Source organism: Pituophis catenifer, unplaced genomic scaffold (genome assembly GCF_029215685.1).
Source record: "Pituophis catenifer annectens isolate HBS135680 unplaced genomic scaffold, rPitCat1.0.hap2 SCAF_4, whole genome shotgun sequence".
NCBI lineage: Eukaryota > Metazoa > Chordata > Lepidosauria > Squamata > Colubridae > Pituophis > Pituophis catenifer.
Window position 1 is genome coordinate 132,049,872 of NW_027256884.1, and position 18,996 is coordinate 132,068,867.

Consider the following 18,996-nt stretch of genomic DNA (forward strand, 5'->3'; position numbering starts at 1 on the left):
GTCAGTCGTAGTTTAAAATTATGAGGATCATGACAAGGCAAAGGATCCTTGTTGTGCTAGCAACAATACCACTTTGAAAAGATGTCTGTCTGTCTGTCAGGTCCATGTCCCCCCAGCTGGAGAAAGCCTCCCACATGGCCTGGTTCTAAGGGTGTTTAATTGTTCCTGGAGAGAGGGGCTTGTTCTCTTAAGGGGGCATTCCTTTGTCCCTTTCTTACAAAACCATTGCTGAATCCAACCATACTGGACAATTTTCATCCAGCTTCTTTTTTTAGGGGCAGGTGGTCATCCCATAGCTTCAGAGGATCCTGGATGCAAACAGTTTATTTGGGTTCCTTTCAGTCAAGTCTCCAGCTAACGCACTGGACCAAACTGGCATTTGTTGCAGTTTTGGGCAACCTCTGGTGGGAATGAGATGGGCAGGTGCATTCATCATTGTTCTTGCTGATAGCTCAGGGGCTTTGGAAACCATGGATTATGGCATCCTTCTGGACAAGCCCCGGGAGTTGGGCTGAGCAGCACTGCCTTGTGCTGGTGGTTCCTCTTCCTCTGAGTCTGGTTCCAGTCTGGGAGAGGGAGGTCCGGCCCCTGTAGGGTTTGGCGCTCTCTCCGCTCTTGATTCACATCTACGTGGAGCCAGTGGCTGTTGATCTGTGATTATAGGGTGAGGAATCATCGGTATGCTTCCTGTCATTGGGGTGCTGCTCCATGGATCACTGGAAGTGAAACTCTTTATTTTGGTGGCCTCCAGGGATTGGTTTGGGTTGCTGGTCTCGTAGCACAGCAGCCTCCCTGCCTCAGTCTGGTTTCTCTGAGAGGGGTTTGAGATGGCTCCCATGAAGGCCATGGCCAATGCAAGAGCCTCCTACAGGACAGTGGTCTCGCACATTGGATCTGGTGTTCCCGATGGAGTAGAGGCCAACTGCTTTCTATGGGATTGCCTTGTGCCTCTGGATTATGCTTCTGATCCCCAGTTGGCATTTCTGCCCCAGCAAACTAAGCAAAGCCATAAATGTCTTCCTGGGGCTGTCCTTAAAGAGCCTCTGGAAGCTGCAGCTGATACAGAATGCAGTCAGTTCTGGGCACTCCTCAATCTGGGCACCTTACACACCTGTGCTCTGCCAGCTGCATTAGCTATAGGTGCTCCTGGATTCAGTTCAAAGTGCTGGGAATGACCCATAAGTCCCCAGAGGGCGCAGCAGGAGGATGTTGGAACCACTGCCCTCTTCCCCTGATTGCATCCAGCTCTCCTATCATGGCTGGCAGGGGTGAACATTGTGGGTCCCGTCTGTGACAGCGTTCCCTCTGGCAGCACCCAGGAAGAGCGTTTGCCCTTTGGAAATCACCTAACCCAAGCTCTCTCCACGGGCTGGGGGTGGGGGGCTCCTTAGCCCCAAAGAAGGCGGAGTCCCTCTTGCCCGAGGCAGAGCGAGGGTCTACCCAGCCACCCATTTCTTTTCAGGTGAGCCAGGACTACAAGGCCGCCCTGGCCGCCCTGAGAGTGCAGGACATCGAGGAGCTGCGGAGCTACCGGCAACCCCCAGCTTTGGTGGTCCAAGTGACCGACCCCCTCTGCCTGATGTTCCAGGTGGAGCCTGGATGGGAGAGTGCCAAGCTTCTGCTCAACAGGGAGGATTTCCACCAGGTGAGACCCCCCCCCCTCCATTCCCTCCTGCCCTGGGTGATGCTGTAAGTTGCCCAAACAAACATGCAGCCCCCCTCCCTTCCTTCCTGGCTGAGGGTGTGTGCAGCTTTGCCCTTTTTGGTCCTTTCTGATTCTCCAAAAGTTTTGCATGGTCCAGAGGTGGCCGATGTTTAGAAAAATGTTGTCACAAGAACTTTACCTTCTGCAGAGAAAGCAAATTGCAGTTTATTTCTTGATTACTTGTTAGATTTGCTCTCTTTATTTTATATCCACAACAATTCATTGAGGCGGGCTGGGCTGAAAGAAAGGGAGGGGGGCCCCAAGCACCCAGTTGGTGTCGGTGCCCGGGACTCTCCATGTGGCTTCTGGCCCTTTATAACCACAGGGCGCAGGCTGACTTTCAAGCCAGCAGCCACCATCAGAATTGTAAAACGGAAGAAGCTCTGCTCAAGGCAGATCCCCATGGTAGCCATCCACCCAGCCCCTTTCTGAAGATCTCCCACGAAGGAGAAATGGCTCCATTCACCCTCATCCTCTTCCGCCGGCTAGCCCCTTGTTCCTCCCGTCCAGCCTCTCTCCTTCCTTTGCTCCTGCTGGCTCTGGCACTGCCTGCTGGAGCAGCAGAGAACATGCCCGCTTCCTTTTCTATGGGACAACCCTTCCACTACATGAGGACCGCTATGATCACATCTCCCTTGGTTGCCTTTTTTGCTTGCCTGGATCCTGCCAACCAGCTGGCCAGCTGCTAAACAAAACCATACCCTTTAACTCTTCCTCGTAGCAGTGGGCTTCCGGTCCCATCACCATCTTGGAAGCCCCCACTCTACTATTTGTCAGTATCCTTTTTGAACCGTGGGGCCCAGAACCAGATGCAAGACACCAGGAGGAGTCTAAATTTGGACTGGAAATTGGACAATTGGAAATTGTCTCAATGTATCGCGCATGAAAAAGCATTTAGAATCCAACTTAGCTGGATAAACCTGTGGCACAAAGCAAATTTGTACAGCCATCCTCAGTTTCTCATGGTTAACACCAGACACACCGTGGTTGATCTCTAGAGGGGATTTCCCCCCTTCCCCCCACTTCGGTGGCACCACAAGGCCATTTTGACAAAGGGGACCCAAAGCAAAGGGAGAGTGTGCGACCCACGGCAACTATGGGGACAATGAGAAGCCAGCTAGATTTACTTGGGTTATTCTGATCCTGGTCTAAAAGGCCCTGGGGATGAGATGACAGCCGCCTCCTCGGAAGAGGCTGCCCAAAAAGGATTACTAGAGATGGCTGTTTTTATCATAGAGAGCTTTCTTTCTTCTTTCTTTTTTACTTTGAAGTTGGATGGCCACTGAAATGCTATTATCCATCTATCATCTATCTAATTATCTACAATCTATCATTTTCTCCCTCTCATTTTATCATCTCTCTGGCTCAATGACATATGTCACCAAGCAGTACGACAGCCGTCCTTCCTGCAGGCACTGGAAAACTTGCTGTCTGTGCAATTTAAGTCATTGTGCCACTGAAATGAGCTCACTGCCTCCACTCCAGCCCAAGGAACCCAGCCCCAGATGTGTGGTGGCCTCCTCCCCATGCCTGAGGCAAGGAGCAACCTGCCTCCGAGCCAGGCAGGGCCATAGGGTCACTGAGCTCACTCTGCCCTTCTGTCATGTTGGGAAGGGTCAGACGCTTTCCATGCTTGCCTCCTTTCTAACTTTGTACGGGCCCAGGGAAAACCCAGGCACACACACACACGACTTGTTCTCCCAGACCTTCTCTCCCTTCCAGGATCTGGTCTTCTACCCCAAGGAGACTCTCAGCATGGAGCTTTTCCAGGCTCTGGGCCAAGTGGTCTCCCACGAGGGTTTGTCTGTGGCTGCCATCCAGAATGCCAGCCAAGCGGCCGCAGCTCTTTATCAATGGATCTGCTCCGTCTACTGGTACCAGTGGGCGCTGCATGAGTGGCAGCCGGCTATGCTGCAGCTGCAGTCCTGCGAGGACCAGATCAATGCGGAGAAAGTCAGCCTGGGCGACCGGCGCCTTCACTCGGAGTACCTGCGGGACACCACCCAGGCCCGCATCAGGGAGCTGAGGCAGAAGCAGGAGCACCAGGAGAAGCTGCTCCAGCAGCTCACACAGTCCTTGCAGGCGAAAGAGGAGGCCAGCACAGTGGAGAGCTCCGTGGCTGAGCACCTGGCCAGCTGGACGGCCATGGCCAAGGTAACGTCTTAAGGCTGAAGGCCCCGCCTTCTCCTGGAAAGGGTTGCTGACACCTTCTTAGCCTCTCCTCTTTCCTCCCAGGATCTGGAATGCCAGCAGAACACGGTGCATGGTGATGCGCTTCTCTGCTCGGCTGTCATCTCATACCTGGGTCCCTTCTCCCCACCACGGCGAAAAGAACTGCTAGAGAAGTGGCAGGCCGTGTGCGAAGGATCCCGGGTTCTCCTGGGCCCCTGTGATGTCAGCTGGCTCCTGCAGAAGGAATTGCCCTGCCCGGGCCAGGCGTTCTCTGGCCCGCCACTGCTCCCGGTGCAGAAGCCGCTGAAGGTGGCCTCTTTGCTCAGTTCGGCTCAGCAGCAGCGCCTCTGGGATCGGCTCCACAAGCCAAAGGATGCCGAGAGTCGCCTCGTCGCCATTATCATTCATTCCAGCATTCACTTGCGGACCCACCGGTGGCCTCTCTTGGTGGACCCGGACAAGCAGGCCCAAACCTGGCTGCTGATGACTTCCTCTTTGGAAGAGGGTGAGCGAAGGAGGGGAGCGGCCCCCGGTTACTGCCTTCCTGGGCTTGGCGCTCATTGGCCTCTCCCTTGCAGAGGAGTCCCAGGCCCAGGCCCTCTCTGACCTGGTGCCGGACATGGTAGAGCAAGGAGGCGGCGATGAGATCCCTGAGGACAACCTGGAAATCCTGTCCCTGACCAGCCCTGATCTCGAGCAAAGCCTCAAGGACGCCATCAAGTTTGGTGAGCGAGACCCGGGACAAGATTTATGGTGTCTGGGGCAACTTCGGCAGAGACGGACAGGGCAGCCCTGAGTGTCTTCATCTTCCTCTTCTTCTTCCAGGCAACCCTGTGCTGCTGACGGACTTTGAAAAAGACATTCCCTGGTGTTCAGCCCTCCAGCAGTTGATGGAGAAGGAGTCCTTTTGGGGTTGCCCAGAGAGCAAAATTTTCTTCCCTGCCTCAGAAGAAGATGGAGTGGAAGCTGAGTGCCTACCCATCCCACCTTCTTTTTCCTTGTACCTGTGCACGGAGCTACCTCTTAAATCCTTGGCTGCAGGTAAGAAAGAAATTGATCAAGATTTCCCAAATTGCTGCCACGAGATTTGGGTAGGTTTAGGGTGTGGATGAGAAGATGGACAGTTGTATAAAGGATTGCCCTGTTTGTTTTTATTATGGAATAATTTTTAATGTTTTTAATAGCTTGTTTTTATTGAACACTGCCCAGAGTCATACTTGTGAGTTCAGCCGCTATATAAAAGAGGTGTATGACACAAATAACTAGATGGGTGGCGGGCACGAGGCTCAGCCCACCATGAGGATGACTGTGTGGAGGGAGTCTTCCCTTCCACTGCAAAGGTGTGGAAATATACTGCTGGAAAGGTATAATTTATTTAGAAAAACCAGACCTCCCTCCCCGAAAGGGAACATTCTTGATATAATGTTTGTATTATTCCAAGAATGATTTGATATTAAGAATGATTGATCCAGAATGATCACCTGCCCAGTATGGAATTTTGTGACCGCTTGTCTCAGAAGCATCGGTGTGAACATTAAAGGAAAAAGAAACCAGGGTGACCCAGTTGAGGCATTTTTGCAAATATCCTGCAAGCATCCAAGAAACCCACCCCTTTGGGGGGAGAGGGGGATTTTAGTTCTGAACATCAGCTGTGAATCAAATCCGGCAGCAAGTGGGAGATTCAGTGGGTCAGTAGACCGTGTGCTTTTCTGTAAGGTGGATCGGGAAGCCTGGGACCTGCCCCTTCCCATTCCTGAGAGGGTGGAGGAAGTGAATGGGGGTGGGGGGTGGGGGAGGGTTCCCTGAAGAAAAGTGGCTCCTGGGATTCCCTGTATTCCAGTAGGGCAGACTGATGGGAATCAAATTTCAACTTTTCAAGAGAATTTATTTCATAAACTGGGTGGAAAGTTGGAAATCTTTTTTCATGAATGGAAATTCTGAAGGAGAATTAGGAAATGTTGAAAAACGAGGTGAAGACCCTAAAACTAACAGTACCAAAGAGGGATGAGAGTGGAGAGCTGGTGAGCAACCCCTCCCGTCGTCCTGTTCCCCTTTGCAGAGGCCGACCATTCGCTTCTGAAGAGGCTAAACCTCATCGACCTCAGCCTCAGCCAGGGGGCCCTGGAGGACCGGCTACTGGGCGAAGTGCTGCACGTGGAGCGCCCTGAGATCCTGAAGAACCAGCAGATCTTGTATCTCGGGATCCTGCAGTTGGAAGGCAAGCTGGAGGCCACAGAGGTGATTCCCTGGATGGAAACCAATCTTTTAGACTTTCTTCAAGCACAGCGCTGTCTGGGTGACCACAACCATAAAACCACCAGGCCACCAAGCAAAAACTAAAACTCCAGCACCTTGGTCAACCTCTCCCAAGCCAGGATGTGCCAACCAGAAGCTCCCGCCATCTCCCACCCAGCAACTGGCTTTAGAATAGGTCTTGATGGCCCTCTGGAAGGCTGAGCGGGGAGGATGGGCAGGCGGCATGGAGAAGGGATGCTTCCTAATCCCACCCTATGGCAAAGAAGGGGCCAGCCCTTTCCGATCTGGGGTCCAGCCTGGTCAGTCCTTTGGGCCAACCCCACGATGTCCTCTTCCCCATTCTGCCCACCTTCCCTGCAGGAGGAGCTGATGGACCTGATTTCGCAGCCGCAGCAGTCGCTCTTAGAGGAGGAGAACTTCATGCCGATTGTGCGGCTCCTCCAGACTCAGATCCAAGCGCTGCACGCCACGCACAAGCACATGGTCTCCCAGCACCAGGACCAGGCTGTGCTGTGTGGCAGATATCGGCCGGTGGCCTGCCTGGCGGTGGGGCTGCACGAGGCACTGCAGCAGGTGGGCCGCCTGCACCCGCTCTACCGCTTCCCTACCGAGTTCTGTGTCAGCTGCGTGCGGCAAGCCCTGATCTCAGCCAAGCGCCAGGAGGCCAGCAAGCAGGAGTCCCTGGAGGCCCGGCTGCTGGAGCTCAGCAGGATGGTGCTCTGGCAGCTGCTCACCCAGGCCCTGCCCTGCCTGCAGGAGGCACACCGCCCACTCTACTTCTTCCTGGGAGCTGTGACCATGCTGAGAGTGGCGGGGGACGTCAGCCCCCTGGAGTGGCTGGCCTTCGCCCAAGGCCTGCAAGACCCGGCCGCCAAGGCCCTTCTCCTGCCCTCGGGGCCTGGCCCGGTCTGCCCTGACTGGTTGAGTGCAGAGGCTTGGGAGGAATGCGCCTTGCTGGAGAACCTTCCTGGCTTCCATGGACTGCTGGCCTCTCTGGCCGAGAAGGCGGTGCAGTGGCAGGAGTACTTCTCTCTGCCCTCAACGGTGGTGGGACCGGCTCTGTGCCCCAGCCATATGCACCTCAGCCCTTTCCAGCGTGCCATCCTTTGGCGCATTCTGTGCCCCAGGGCCATGTGCCAGGTGATCTCCGATCTTACCACCTGCTTGTTGGGCTGGTCTTTCACTGAAAAAATGGCAGCTGTCAATCCCTACTCCTATAGCCGTGCCAACAAGCCAATCATCTTGGTCACGGCCCCGGCCGGATCGCAGGTTTCCTTTACGCATCCTTTGCTCTGGATCCAACAGATGGCAGCCCAGCGGGGACGGAGGGTGAGTGGGGTCTGGCAGGAAAGAGAGGGAAGAGGTGGGCAGACCTGAAGGGGTCTCCACACCCCTCACTGACAGCTCTGCCCTGCAGGGGAGAGTGGTCGTCATCTCCTTTGGTACCCCAGATGCCTCCCGGCGTGTCCAGCGAACGCTGTCCTTTTGCACCAAGAAGGGGAAGTGGCTGGTCCTGGACAACTGCCAACTGCTAAAGAGCTGGGATCCTGAGGTTCTGCTGCAACTGGAGCTGGTACTGACCACCCCAGCAGGTCAGAGGCAGGAAGGGCTGGGGAAGTTTGTTTCTGGCAAGTACAGAAGGACCCTTCCTTACTCTTATCTTTTCCGGTGCAGGACTGAGCAAAGGGGGGCCCTTGGAGATCCACCCCAAGTTCCGGCTCTGGCTCATCACGACGCTCAATGCCCCTGACTCTGTGCCAGGTACAGCTGTTCTCCTGAAGGCCCCAGGGCAAGAGGGGCTCCCCCAGAGATGAAAGGGGAAAGGATGTGGACCGCAAGGAGCTGAGCCCTTCTGTTCACCCGTGTGCCCAGGGCCCGTGCATCGCAGTGCCACCACCTTCTTCTGCGAAATGCCCCTGGAGCTGAAAGGCATCCTGGCTCACACTCACCAGTGGCTGCAGGGACAGGTCCAGAACCTGGACACGGAGAAGCGACTCTCGTTGCTTGTCCTCCATGGGGTCCTGCTGTACCGGCAGAACTACGCCCCGTGGACACAGGCTGCGTCCTATCTCTGGTGAGTCAGGGGGAGTAGGAATGGGGAGGGAGATCTGGATGGGATTCTCCCACCTGCCACATGGCAGGAAGGCCACAGCTGTGGTGCTCAGAGTGGCTCAAGTCTCTAATGCGTCCCTAATGGCGGCTGGGCGGGGGGGGGGGGAGGAGGCTGGTTCCTCTCCTCCCTAGGATTATTGAAGAGCAGAGAGGCAGGAGAGCCGTGTCTGGTGGCTGCTGGCCAAGGAGCAGGGTACCAAGGGCTCAGAAGGGAGGCGGGCAGGACCCCCCCCCCCCCATCCTTCAAGGCTGGCAGCATCCTAGAAAAGCTTCTCCTCTTGCAGACCTGCTCAATCTGAGGTTGCACCCAGAATGGCTTTGTTCCACCCAGAATGATACTTTTAAAAACAGCTTTTAATTTGTAACCTAGCAGCACAATCGCCATCTCTGATTTTAAAGCTACAAACAGTTGGAGTTGAAGGGAAGCTCGGCAGGCCTCTAAGCCAGCCTCCTGCTCTGTGCAGGACCATCTTCTTCTTTGGAATATCCTGATGTCCATCTAACCTGCATCCACTTCCCTCATTTCCAAGCTCTGGGTTTAGGTCCTGCCTTTGGAGGCAACGGAGAACAAGCCTCTTCCGCCTTCTGTGTGTTAAAGATGTTTGAAGAGCATTTTCACACAGCCCCTGGTCTTCCTTTTCTTCAGGCTAAGCATATCCCACCGCTCTGGGGCCCGGTCACCATCCCCTGGTCTGGCAGCGCCCTTGCTTGGCTGGGCTGCCCAGAACTAACCCGAGGAGCCCCTCTTCAGAAGGGAAGCCGGGTCAAGCGGGGGTCTGGATTCATCCAGTGGCAGCAAACTACCCTCGACTCGGGGGTCATCACCCTGTGCATTTTCGAAGGCTCAGGAAGCTACTTGTTAAGAAAAGGTTCCTGCAAGGCCCCCTGCCCGTCTCTTTTCTGCCACACCCCAGGAAAAGCCACCCTGGACACCTCAGCTGTATCTCCCCTTATGCCTTAGTCTCTCAGGCTCTTCCCTCAAATACTCACAGAACTGCAGGCTTCTGCAGATCACAGAGGAAAACTGCACCAGGACATCCAACTCCTACAGGAAGTGCTTATTTAGTGACTGCCTCGTCTAATTAGGGATTGTTCGCTTACAATGGCAATTAAAAAATGACTTTGCAAGCAGTTCTCGCATTTATGACCTCTGCAGGTCTACAAAACAGGAAGGTTGAAATAAGGTCAACAAGGGAGTGTCAAGGTTTCAATTAGCCACCGCTTCACTTAATGACGGGTCCCAATTGTGGCTGCTGACATCCTTCAAAACCCCTTTCAACCACTGTTCAGTCCTGCCTAAATCCCTTCACCTTGTTTGCCTCTGCATAGGGATCTTTCACAGGGCCAGTCCCACGGCCTCCAGCCCACCAGGAGCCGCCCAGGGGGAGGGGCGGGGAGCTTTTCTGATTCTCCAGCTGCAGAGCATTAAGTAGCCCCACAGAAACTGACACCCCCAAAGTCCACATCTAGGCTGAGGAGGGCGAGTGGTTTGGGGTGCAAAGCCAGTGCTGGCCCCAGGTGGGAGGAAGAGCAGCTGGGCCTGGTTCTAGATTGGCCACTGCACCAAATCCCTGGCCCCATGGTCTCTAACCTCATGTGCAAATAAGGGCCTCCCTCCCCTTTTCCACAAGCAAAGCCCTCCAAGAGCCCTGAGGCCACTTCCTGAGAGGAGTAAGGCCTGACAGGGATCTCCCCCTCCCCAAGGCCTCTTCCTTCCCCCATCCTTCAGTGCTGCTGGCTCCTCTTTCTCCTTGGCCGCCTAGAATTGCCAGGGGTCCCTGCTGTTCTGTCCCACCAGGAGTCACGGGGAGGTCTTGGCTGGCCTCAAGGCTCTTGAGAAGCTGAGCTGGATGACAGACCCCTCTGAGGAAGCGCAGCTGCAGCTGGCAGGTAGGAAGGAGCCCCCTTTGGGGACGACCAGCCAAGCCCACCCCAGCCCATCCAAAGAGGGGGCTGCACCTTCCTTCCCTTTTTCCCCACAGGGACCATCCTATACGGAGGCCATGTTCTGGATGAGGGGGATGCGCAAGCAGTGGAGAGCTTGTGCCAGCAGTGCTTGGCTCCCACTTCCCACCTGCTGCCTGGCTCCGGCCTTCAGAGGCTCCTTGCTGCGGTCATTGGCCACACAAGCCCAGGTAAGAGGTGGCCGTGCAGAGCCTCGCCCCCAGAAGGCAGACTGGCTCAGCTCTGATCTGCTCCTTCTCCCCACAAGGGCTCTTTGAAGACGAGGCCTCGGCAGCCACCCAGGGGCGGATACAGCAGCTGCCCAGCCCCATGGATCCTACCTGGGTAGGCCTGTGTGGCAGCCTGCAGACCCAAATGCTGGCCGGCCGCAGTCAAGCCCTGCTCTCAGCCCTGAAGGCGTCCCAGGGCCTTTGGCCTCGCTGGACCTGCCAGCTCCCAACAACGCTGGAGCAGCTGGTCAAGCAAGGCCTGGAGGTGGTGCAGGAGCTGCAGAAGCAGCTGGAGCAATGTGGCTGGGAGGTGGGAGCCCGAGGACGCCCCCCCCCCTGGGCAGCTGCGCCCCAAGCCCCGTCCCCTGCAGCGCTTCCTGCTGGAGGAGGCAGGCGCCTTCCTGGCTGTGCTGCAGCAGGTGGGCAAGGACTTGGCCTGCACCCAGCAGTGCCTACAGGGGCTGCCCTGTTCCTCCCCCCGCTGCATCGCTCTCCTCCAGGCCCTGCAGCGGCAGCAGCTACCCCGCCACTGGCTATCCTACACTCCCACCGGCCCAGAGTCCTTGCAGGCCTGGCTCAGGACGCTCCAGAGGCGGGGTGGGCTTCTGTGCCGCTACCTGCACTCCATTGGGGGAGAGCCAGTGGTCTGCTACCAGCTGGCAGCCTTCCAGCAGCCACAGCGCCTCTTCCTGGCCCTGCTCCAAGAGACAGCCCGGGCAGAGAAGCAAGAGCTGGAGAGCTTCCGCCTGTACCAGCAGGTGAGGGTGACCTCTGTGGGTGGGGGTGGGGAGGGGCAGGCCCAGGACCTCGGCTGTGAACTCCTCCCCTTGGTTTTGTAGGTGTTGCCCAGCCTGCTGCCTCCCAGCATTGCCCCCGAGAAGGGCCTCTACCTGGGTGGCCTGGAAGTCTACCATGCTGCCTGGAATGCCCACAGCGGCCACCTCCAGGAGAGCCTCTCGGCACAAGCCTGCCAGCTGCCTCCAGTTTGGGTGCAAGCCAGCCGGGAGCCCTGGGCAGCAGCCTCTGCCCCCAAGTATCAATGCCCTGTGTACTTGGGGACCCCCCAGGCAGCCCTGGATCTCCGCAGTCAGCGGGTTGTCATGCACCTGCCTCTCCCTTCCAAGATATCACCTGAACTGTGCACCCAGCAGCGGGTTCACGCCATCAGCATTCTGCAGTGAGAGGCCACTGCAAGAGCTGAACCATGGGAGAAACCCTGGGTCAAGCTGTCTCAACCCTCCCTCCTTGTAGGCAGAGATCGCCACCGTAACTACAGAAATAAAACCATATATTATGAGTGTGTACAAAACAGTCCCCCGGTGCTCTCCCACTTTACCAGCCACGGAGGTCCCCTGCTTCAGTTATAAATAAGATGACCTCGAACACCCCCACCCCATCCCCCAGTGGGGCCACCCGGCCCGCAGGCTCCCCAAGCAGTCCAGTCCCTCATTTCAGGTCCACATCAAAGTCCAGCACCAGCAGCTTGGTTTCTTCAGTGCCATTGCGGCTGCCCACAGCACACACAAGCTTGGTGTTGGAGGCACGGATGCGCCAGACAACCCCCCCACTGCCCCCACTTTCCAGAGCAACCAGGTTGCGCACAAATTCCCCCGTCTTGAGATCCCACAGCTTGACTGTGCCGTCGTCAGAGCTGGTCACGACAAACTTGGAACTGAACTGGAGGCAGGTGACTGCGCTCTGGTGCTTACTGGGCCCTGCAAAAGGGGAGGGGGGAAGGTGGGACGGTGCATCTGTCATTCTTCCAAGTGAAGCCAATGGCCCCACTTCCTCCACGCCCAGCCGCCGGAGCTCCTTCCAGGCATGGCACGCAGCCCTCCCTTTACAAGAGCAGCAGCAGCACCAGACCTGGCCCTCCCTGGCAGTTTCCCCAAAGCAGCCTGAGAGGCCACTGCCATGCTCAGCTCTTGGGCCCACCTTCCATCAGGTTGGACGCTGCAGGTGAGCCAATCTCAGCCCCCTGCCACTCTTACCTTGAAGAGTCTGCAAGCACTGTCCCGTTTTGATATCCCAAATTTTCACAGTGGAGTCAGCATTGCCAGAGACGAGGATATTTTCCCGCAATTCCATGCCGCTGGTGAGGGACTGGTGCCCCATCAGGGTGTGCAAGCAGTTGCCGCTCTCAGCATCCCATACGCGGATTGAGGTGTCAAGGGAGCCACTCACAATGTGGGTGCCATCGAACTGCCCAATGGTAAGAGACAAAGTTGCAAATGAGCAGCTCTGGAGAGTTGGGCTGGACACCTCCCCACCCCCTCCAAAGTCCTTTCCAACTATGACTCTCCCAAACCCAAGGAGAGAGCCTCACCTGCAGGGAATAGACGCGGTTGGTGTGGCCTTGTAAAGTGTGGGTGCAGCTCTCTGTCTCCGGATCCCAGACTTTTACTGTGTAGTCGTAGGCACCGCTCACCACCTTATACCCATCGTACTGGACGCAGCGCACAGCAGCCACATGTCCCATTAGCACATGTAGGCACTGCCCGGTCTCTATATCCCAAAGACGGAGAGTGGCATCCCGGGAGCCACTCACCACCCTGCCAAGGGAAGGGAAGTAGCCTCAGCCTCAGGTTTGACACCATAGGAAACCCAAGCCGGCTTTCCGGACACCCCTCTCCTACCCCAGGCTCCTCTACCTAGTGTCATGAAGATGCATGCAACGCACAGTAGAGGTGTGACCATAGAGTGTGTGCACGCATTCGCCTGTGTCTGCATTCCACACTTTCAAGGTCCGGTCTGTAGAGCCACTGATGATAATATTGTCCCTCATCTGGGAGGACCAAACGCCACCAGTGTGTCCTACCAGAGTCTGCACACACTGTGGGAGAAGCAGAAGTTCAGAAAGGCCAGGCAGGGCAAAGAAGGCATCCCCCACAAGAGAAGCTGAACTGGGGCTCACCTCACCGGTGATGGCAGACCAAACCTTGAGCGTGTTGTCATCTGAGCCACTGACAATGCGGTTGCCACAGAACTGGAGACAGGTGATGACGTGGTCATCGTGACCTTTCAGGACCTGCTCCGGGCACAGAACAAACAAGTGAGCTGCAGCCCCAACAAAGGAGTGTCTTCTTCCAGGAGAGCTCGATTTAAGCTCTGCAGCTTGGAGCAAGCCCGAGGATCAATGGCCGTAAGCACAGAGCCCGCAGCGGGGTTTCCAATCTTTAAATGTGGACGAATGAGATATCCGTAGGCGAGCAACCTTCTCTCTTTGCTTGCCCCACTTCTGGATCCTCCTCACTGGCAGCTCCTCTTCCTGAGTACGCGAGGGGCATTGAGACCAGTTCAGAGACCACATTCCTACTGTGGTTACTGCAGAGACAGGCAAGGCTCTTGCCTTGCAGTCCATCCCGCCCCACTCCCAACCTTCACATTCCCGAGGGTAGATTCAGAGCAAGCAAGATGAAAAAGGAGGCTATCAGATGAAAGTAATCTTGGAGGGGGGGGGGATGCTCTGCATACCTTGGGGGGCCGGGCATCTCCATTGCGCCAGTTCATATCAATGCGATGCTGCCGTAGAAAGGCCAGCTTCCAAGGGCTGTACATGAAGCCCGGGCTCAGCAGCCGACGCTTACGCAGGCTCAGTGGCTCTTCAATACCTGCAGAGGGACCGGGGGGGCATCGTCAGAGCAAGGATGGCCAGGGGGAGCCCGACCTACACCAACCAGGCAAAGCAAGGGTGGAAGCTGGACCTCACCTCCATCGCGGCACTTCTCCCGCCAGAGCAGGTTGTCTTCAGCCAGAATACGCCAGTAGCGACACGTCTGCGCAGCTCGGAGCAGGTCCCGAGGCTCCAGGAAGGAGAGGACATAGAGAGCCAGCTGGAAGGGAAAGGAGAGCTGCGACTTGGGGGCTGTTCAAAGCCCAGACGGTGTCCTCAGGCCATGTGCCACCCGGAGCCCACCAAGCAACTTCTTCCCTCCTTTGGACAGGACCATTGTCCAGCTAGATGCCGTGCCAATAATCGTAACTGCTCAAGGGCAGTGACATGTAGCACCCCCACGTTTCTTCTCTGGCAACCTTTCCAGGTGGCTCTGCAAAGCTGGACAGACTCATCCACGCCCTCTGAAGGTCTGCTGCGTGCCCCAGGACCTGGCCAGGAACAGAGCCCAGCCTCCCATCTGGACCTGCCCCACTGCAACTGTCTCGGCCCCCTTGCTTCTAATACATTAAGCTTTTGCCACCTTCAGGCTCCACCTCACAAGCCCTCTTTGCTACCATCCCAGAAGGCAGAAGTCCTGGGTTCCGTGGCCCTCTCCGATTTCCTTGTGTCCGTTGTATGAGTAGCACAAGAGAAGCTCTACTTTCATCTTCCCTCGGACTTTATCCTTTTTCTAGTTACGTTCTTTCGTGGGACTGCCTGAAACTCTCTAACGACGTCATTCACGCTTACGCTTCTGTAAAAAGACTTGTTTTGTGCCAAACAACCCCCTCTCAGCTATGTCACACCTGGCACTGTGTGAGGCCTCCTTCCAAACAGGCCACCCACCTCCTTCGGCAGAAGTGAGATGAAGTCACGCTGGAACTGGGGCTCAATCACTTGCATCATGTGCTTAATCTGAGGGGGCTCACAGCGGTCAATGAGCTCATCCAGGGCCAGCAGCTTCTCCGGGCCACTCCAGCGCTGACAGGAAGCCAAAGAAGGTACGCGGAGGAGTAGAAAAAGGACAAAGAGGAACAAGCTTGTTCTCTCATCCATTTCTACAAACAGTAGCAACAGCTAAAAATGTTTTATGCTCATTGCATCTACAGCATGTGCCGCAAACACCCCATAGAAAGAAAATAGACCACCGACAGCCAGGGCCTCAACCCAGAAAGCCCATCCTTCCAAACCCCCAAACCTCTGATGGGCCTCCTTGGCTAGAAGTCCTCAGCCTGCCATTTGCACACCTGGAAAGTGCGTAACCAGTCCTGCAGCTCAGGGGGCGGAGCCACGGGAGGGATGTGCCGGCATCGCACCTGGCCAGCCTTGGCATTCCGAAGATCCCCAAAAGTGGCCGCAGGCCGTGCTATGCAGGGACCCAGCACCCTGAGGAAAGAGCAAAGTCAGCCACTTTCCCTAGCAAACGCCCCAACACCCTCCCCCCGTCATACCCACCCACCCAGGGGCCTTACCTGCCCGGCTCGGAACTTTTGCAGAGCTTCTTCCCTGGGGACTGGGTTTTGCTCTCGGGACCCCCGGCCTCCGACTTACGCTTCATCTGCAGCAGGAGAGACCAGGACATCAGCAGCCCCAGCCATCTGGGGGCTCAGACCCGACCGGATCCCTCCCGAAATAAGCAGGCTCCGCGGCCACGCCCCGCCTCCCATCAAATCAAGCTCCTGCAGAATCTGCAAAGTCGCAAAACCTCGAAGCCGGCTGCGGAGTGGGAAGCCTGCCCGGCGGGCTCCTCGCAGCCCCGGCCCGTCTTCCCTACCTTGGGCCGGGAGTGCTGGAGGAGCCCCCCGCCTTCCGTCCGCTCCACATAGTCGATCCAGCGCTCGTCCACCGTGTAGTAGAAATAACCGTCCCCGCCCGCCTCGTCGCTGCTCTCGCTCTCCTCCTCCGACTCGCCGCTGCCTCGCGGGGAACCGGGTCGGCCGCCGCGCTCAGGACTGCGTTCCGGCCCTCCGGGGCTGCGGACAGCGGCGACTTCTCCGCGCGGTCCTCCTGCTCCGCCGCCGCCGCCGCCGCCGCCATCCTGCGAAGGGGAAGCGAGGCTGCGCGCCCCCGCGGCCTCCCTGCCAGCGCGCGGAGAGCCTTGGGCGCCGTCGGGAGTCTCCGGGCGGTGCGAGCAGGTCACGCGCTGACGGTTCACCTCCAGGGTCCGGGCGGTGATGCCCTTGACGCGCAGCAGGTCCTCCAGGCGGCCAAAGCCCCTCAGCTCCTGCGCGGGCCGGGAGACGGTCAGGCGGGCGCCCGCGGCACCTCCGCCCCGAAACAGCCGCCGCCGCCGCCACCCCCCGAGTCGCCGCTCACCTCCCTCTTGCGCACGATCCCTCGCGCTCGGCGGCGTCCGATCCCGACCAACGCGCGCTCCAGCTCCGCCGCGCCGGCCCGGTTGACGTCTATCCTGCCACCCCCGGACCCGGACCCCGACATCGCTACCGCCGCGCTCGGCCCGCCGCCGCGCGCCTGCGCAAACCACCCGCCCCGCCCACATTTCCCAGAGAGCCACACAAGAGCCGCTACTCGCCAGCAAGACGGGCCTTTATTGGTCGGGAGGGAGCCCCGACGTCACCGGCGCTTGTACAGGCAGGGCCGCAGGGCCAGTCCGCGCGGCTCCTCGGCCGCTTTCGCCGCTTCCGCCCGGTCGCTCTTGCGCAGCTCGAAGGTGTAGAAGTGGCTGCCCGAAACATCCTGCGGAGGGAGAGGCAGTTGGAGGGGTCCGCGGCAGCCCGGCCCCGCCCCGCCCGCCCGCCCACCTACCTACCTTGGAGGTCAGCCGGAAGCCCAGCCGGGCCAGCGCCCCCAGGAAGGCCCGTAGGTCCGCGAAGCGGCTCGCCACCTCGGCCACCAGCAGGGTCCCCCTGCGGCGGAGAGAAAGAGCGCGAGTGTTCTCCCGGCCGGCCTCGGGAGTCAGCCCAGCGGCCGCCCCCGCGCCCCCCCTTCCCTTACCCCGCTCGCAGGACGCGGTGAGCCTCTTGCAGGATCTCGCGCAGGTTGGTGCCCATCAGCGCCAGGCAGAAAACGGCCACGTCCACGGAGGCGTCCTCCAGCGGCACCTGTGGGCGACAAGAACAGCTGTCCGGCGAGGCGAGCCGGCGGGAGGGGGCGTGTGGAGCCGGCCCGGCTGGCCTACCTGTGCCATGTCGCAGACGGTCACACGCGGGTCCAGGGCAGCCAGGTCGAAGCAGTGCACCCGGTTGGGCAGGCTGCGAGCCAGGGTGCAATCCCCGCAGCCAAAGTCAGCTACAACCAGGGAGGCCGGTCTGCGGGGTGGAGACGGCAAGTTATCACCGGCAGAACAGCCTCCCTACACCCGGTATACAGCCTGGCCACCAGTTTTGAATCTGGAGAGGCCGATGTAGAGAAGCCCCCCCCCCTCGCTCAGAAGAAAGCCTGCCACATGGAAGGGGGGAGGGACAGTAGCAGGCTTATTTTCTTTTGCTTAGATTAAGAGGAGTTCCTTCAATCAACAGAAAATAATTTCCTGTATCCTAATAAACCCGCTTGCCTCACAGGCTCCTTTACGTTCTCTTGTGTGTTTGTTCCCTGGCACAGGGAAGCCCTTCCAGCAGGCGTACCAAGGGACAAAGGCTGTTTTGTAACATTTGCCAAAAAGTTAACAGCAGGAGAGAGCAGTCACACAGAAAATACTGTGACCGCAAATTCAACTAGAAAATAAACTTGTTGAGCCCCAAAAGAGAACTGGACCAAAGCCCATATCTCGAGCCACAGCATGGCCCAGAGCTCATAGATCACAACAGCAGTCCAGGGAGCCCCCCCCCACCATCCTCCGCACTGGACTGAGCTCACTCTGACCTATGTTGAAGATAGTGCACAAAGCGCTCCACCGGTCGCTCGGGCCAGCGGGCCGCCTGCAAGGCAAAACCTCGGTGGTAGACAGCTAAAGCCTCGGGGTCTTCCTGGAAAAGCTGGGCTGCCTCTCGGCTGGAGCATGTGTACAGCAGCTGGTTGATGTAGCGGAATCGAGCAGCATCCAGGCGGCTCTCCAGGCGCTGCCGCAGGGACGGTGTCTGCCTGTCAGGCACCTCAGTACCCGGGGTCAGGCCTCTCTGGTCATCCGGAGGGTTGTCTGACACAGAAGATGCCAGAAGCGGGCCACTGGAGGCCTTGAACTTGTTCTTCTGCCGCCGCTTGTTCTTCTGCCGGTTTCTCCACTGTTTCCTGGTCAGCTGCTGCCTCAGCTCCTGGGCTCCCGTGCTGGACGCTGGGCTGCCCTCCTTCGCTGCCACTTCACCTAGACAGAAGCCCTTCGTATAAGGCCTACGAGGACCGAGAGGCTGGTCCACGAGAACCATCCCTGCCCCGGCGCACAGGCGAGATCTCGATTGATTGATTTTTTTTTGAGTGGCGGGGAGCGGACCTTCCTTGCATCCAGGCCGGGTGGGGTCCTGTCCTCTCAGACCGCTCGCGAGTTACCGCCGGATCCCCGGCCGCGTAGCCTGGCTCCTCCGAGCGGATCACTGCGCCCAGTCCCCGAGGAGGCTCCCCCGATGGCGGCGCGGCTCCGGACGGCAAACCGATTCTCGCAGCTGGTCGGGGCGGCTCGGCTTTCCCTCGGGGCGCAGGCAGCGCTTTGGCTGAGGCGAGCCGCTCCTCTCGGAGCCTCGCTTGAGGCGCAGACTCCCGTACCTGGCACTCTCCGGCCGCTGAGCTTCTCGCCGGGCCCTGGCGCACAACGGCGGCTCTCCCGGTGGCCGCCCGCGCTCTCGGCCGCCTCGTCTCCGCGCCGCCCGCCGCCCGGAACTCTCTTGCCCGGCTCCGAGGCCGCAAGGCTGCACAGGGCCTCAGGCCGTGGCCGCCGGCCCAGGGCGGCCCGGAGACGCTGCCGGCAGAGCAGCGACGGTCGTCCTGCGCAGGAACCCGCCGCCGGAGTCCTCCGCGCCGGCATCCTCGCC

General features: G+C 58.3%; 3 protein-coding genes across 4 annotated transcripts in view; 1 reads left to right on the forward strand and 2 right to left on the reverse strand.

Annotated features, from left to right (window-relative positions):
* The window catches only part of DNHD1 (dynein heavy chain domain 1), a 68,462-nt gene extending 56,838 nt beyond the window's left edge, over positions 1–11,624 (forward strand). Inside the window, 15 exon segments of the mRNA XM_070944168.1 lie at positions 1,463–1,645; positions 3,428–3,859; positions 3,941–4,382; positions 4,456–4,602; positions 4,703–4,918; positions 5,937–6,115; positions 6,494–7,462; positions 7,551–7,725; positions 7,808–7,894; positions 8,006–8,207; positions 10,044–10,135; positions 10,228–10,380; positions 10,458–10,747; positions 10,749–11,177; positions 11,259–11,624. Coding sequence (XP_070800269.1) covers positions 1,463–1,645; positions 3,428–3,859; positions 3,941–4,382; positions 4,456–4,602; positions 4,703–4,918; positions 5,937–6,115; positions 6,494–7,462; positions 7,551–7,725; positions 7,808–7,894; positions 8,006–8,207; positions 10,044–10,135; positions 10,228–10,380; positions 10,458–10,747; positions 10,749–11,177; positions 11,259–11,600 — 4,338 coding nt within the window. The 3' untranslated portion in view covers positions 11,601–11,624.
* A 66-nt stretch (positions 11,625–11,690) lies between these two features.
* On the reverse strand, positions 11,691–16,598 carry LOC139316396 (F-box/WD repeat-containing protein 7-like). 2 transcript variants are annotated; one of them, XM_070943102.1, is made up of 12 exons: positions 16,391–16,546; positions 15,849–16,298; positions 15,547–15,632; positions 15,322–15,460; positions 14,921–15,055; positions 14,129–14,252; positions 13,894–14,030; positions 13,334–13,447; positions 13,071–13,252; positions 12,746–12,971; positions 12,411–12,621; positions 11,691–12,134 (listed from the first exon to the last, which is right to left on the reverse strand). In XM_070943102.1, the coding sequence occupies exons 1-12, from the start codon at positions 16,511–16,513 to the stop codon at positions 11,866–11,868; spliced, it is 2,196 nt and encodes a 731-aa protein (XP_070799203.1). In that variant the 5' UTR covers positions 16,514–16,546; the 3' UTR covers positions 11,691–11,865. The 2 variants fall into 2 exon arrangements, with proteins under 2 accessions (XP_070799203.1, XP_070799201.1); XM_070943100.1 differs by having other exon boundaries at positions 15,849–16,598.
* Positions 16,599–16,603: 5 nt separating this feature from the next.
* Positions 16,604–18,995, reverse strand: RRP8 (ribosomal RNA processing 8). Its single transcript, XM_070943104.1, has 6 exons — positions 18,731–18,995; positions 17,897–18,335; positions 17,214–17,343; positions 17,030–17,136; positions 16,845–16,941; positions 16,604–16,771 (listed from the first exon to the last, which is right to left on the reverse strand). Exons 1-6 carry the CDS (start codon positions 18,987–18,989, stop codon positions 16,649–16,651), a joined length of 1,155 nt encoding a protein of 384 aa, XP_070799205.1. The 5' UTR covers positions 18,990–18,995; the 3' UTR covers positions 16,604–16,648.
* Position 18,996: the final 1 nt, after the last annotated feature.

Coding starts and splice junctions, on each gene's coding strand:
- RRP8 (XM_070943104.1), bottom strand. CDS start 18,989: ATGCCGGCGCGGAGGACTCCGGCGGCGGGTTCCTGCGCAGGACGACCG. Junction 18,336..18,730: donor CAGCGGCCGGAGAGTGCCAG/GTACGGGAGTCT, acceptor GCTTCTGTCTAG/GTGAAGTGGCAGCGAAGGAG. Junction 16,772..16,844: donor GCTTCCGGCTGACCTCCAAG/GTAGGTAGGTGG, acceptor CTCCCTCCGCAG/GATGTTTCGGGCAGCCACTT.
- LOC139316396 (XM_070943100.1), bottom strand. CDS start 16,574: ATGTGGGCGGGGCGGGTGGTTTGCGCAGGCGCGCGGCGGCGGGCCGAG. Junction 14,253..14,920: donor TCTCACTTCTGCCGAAGGAG/GTGGGTGGCCTG, acceptor TTTCCCTTCCAG/CTGGCTCTCTATGTCCTCTC. Junction 13,448..13,893: donor GAGATGCCCGGCCCCCCAAG/GTATGCAGAGCA, acceptor TGCCCGGAGCAG/GTCCTGAAAGGTCACGATGA.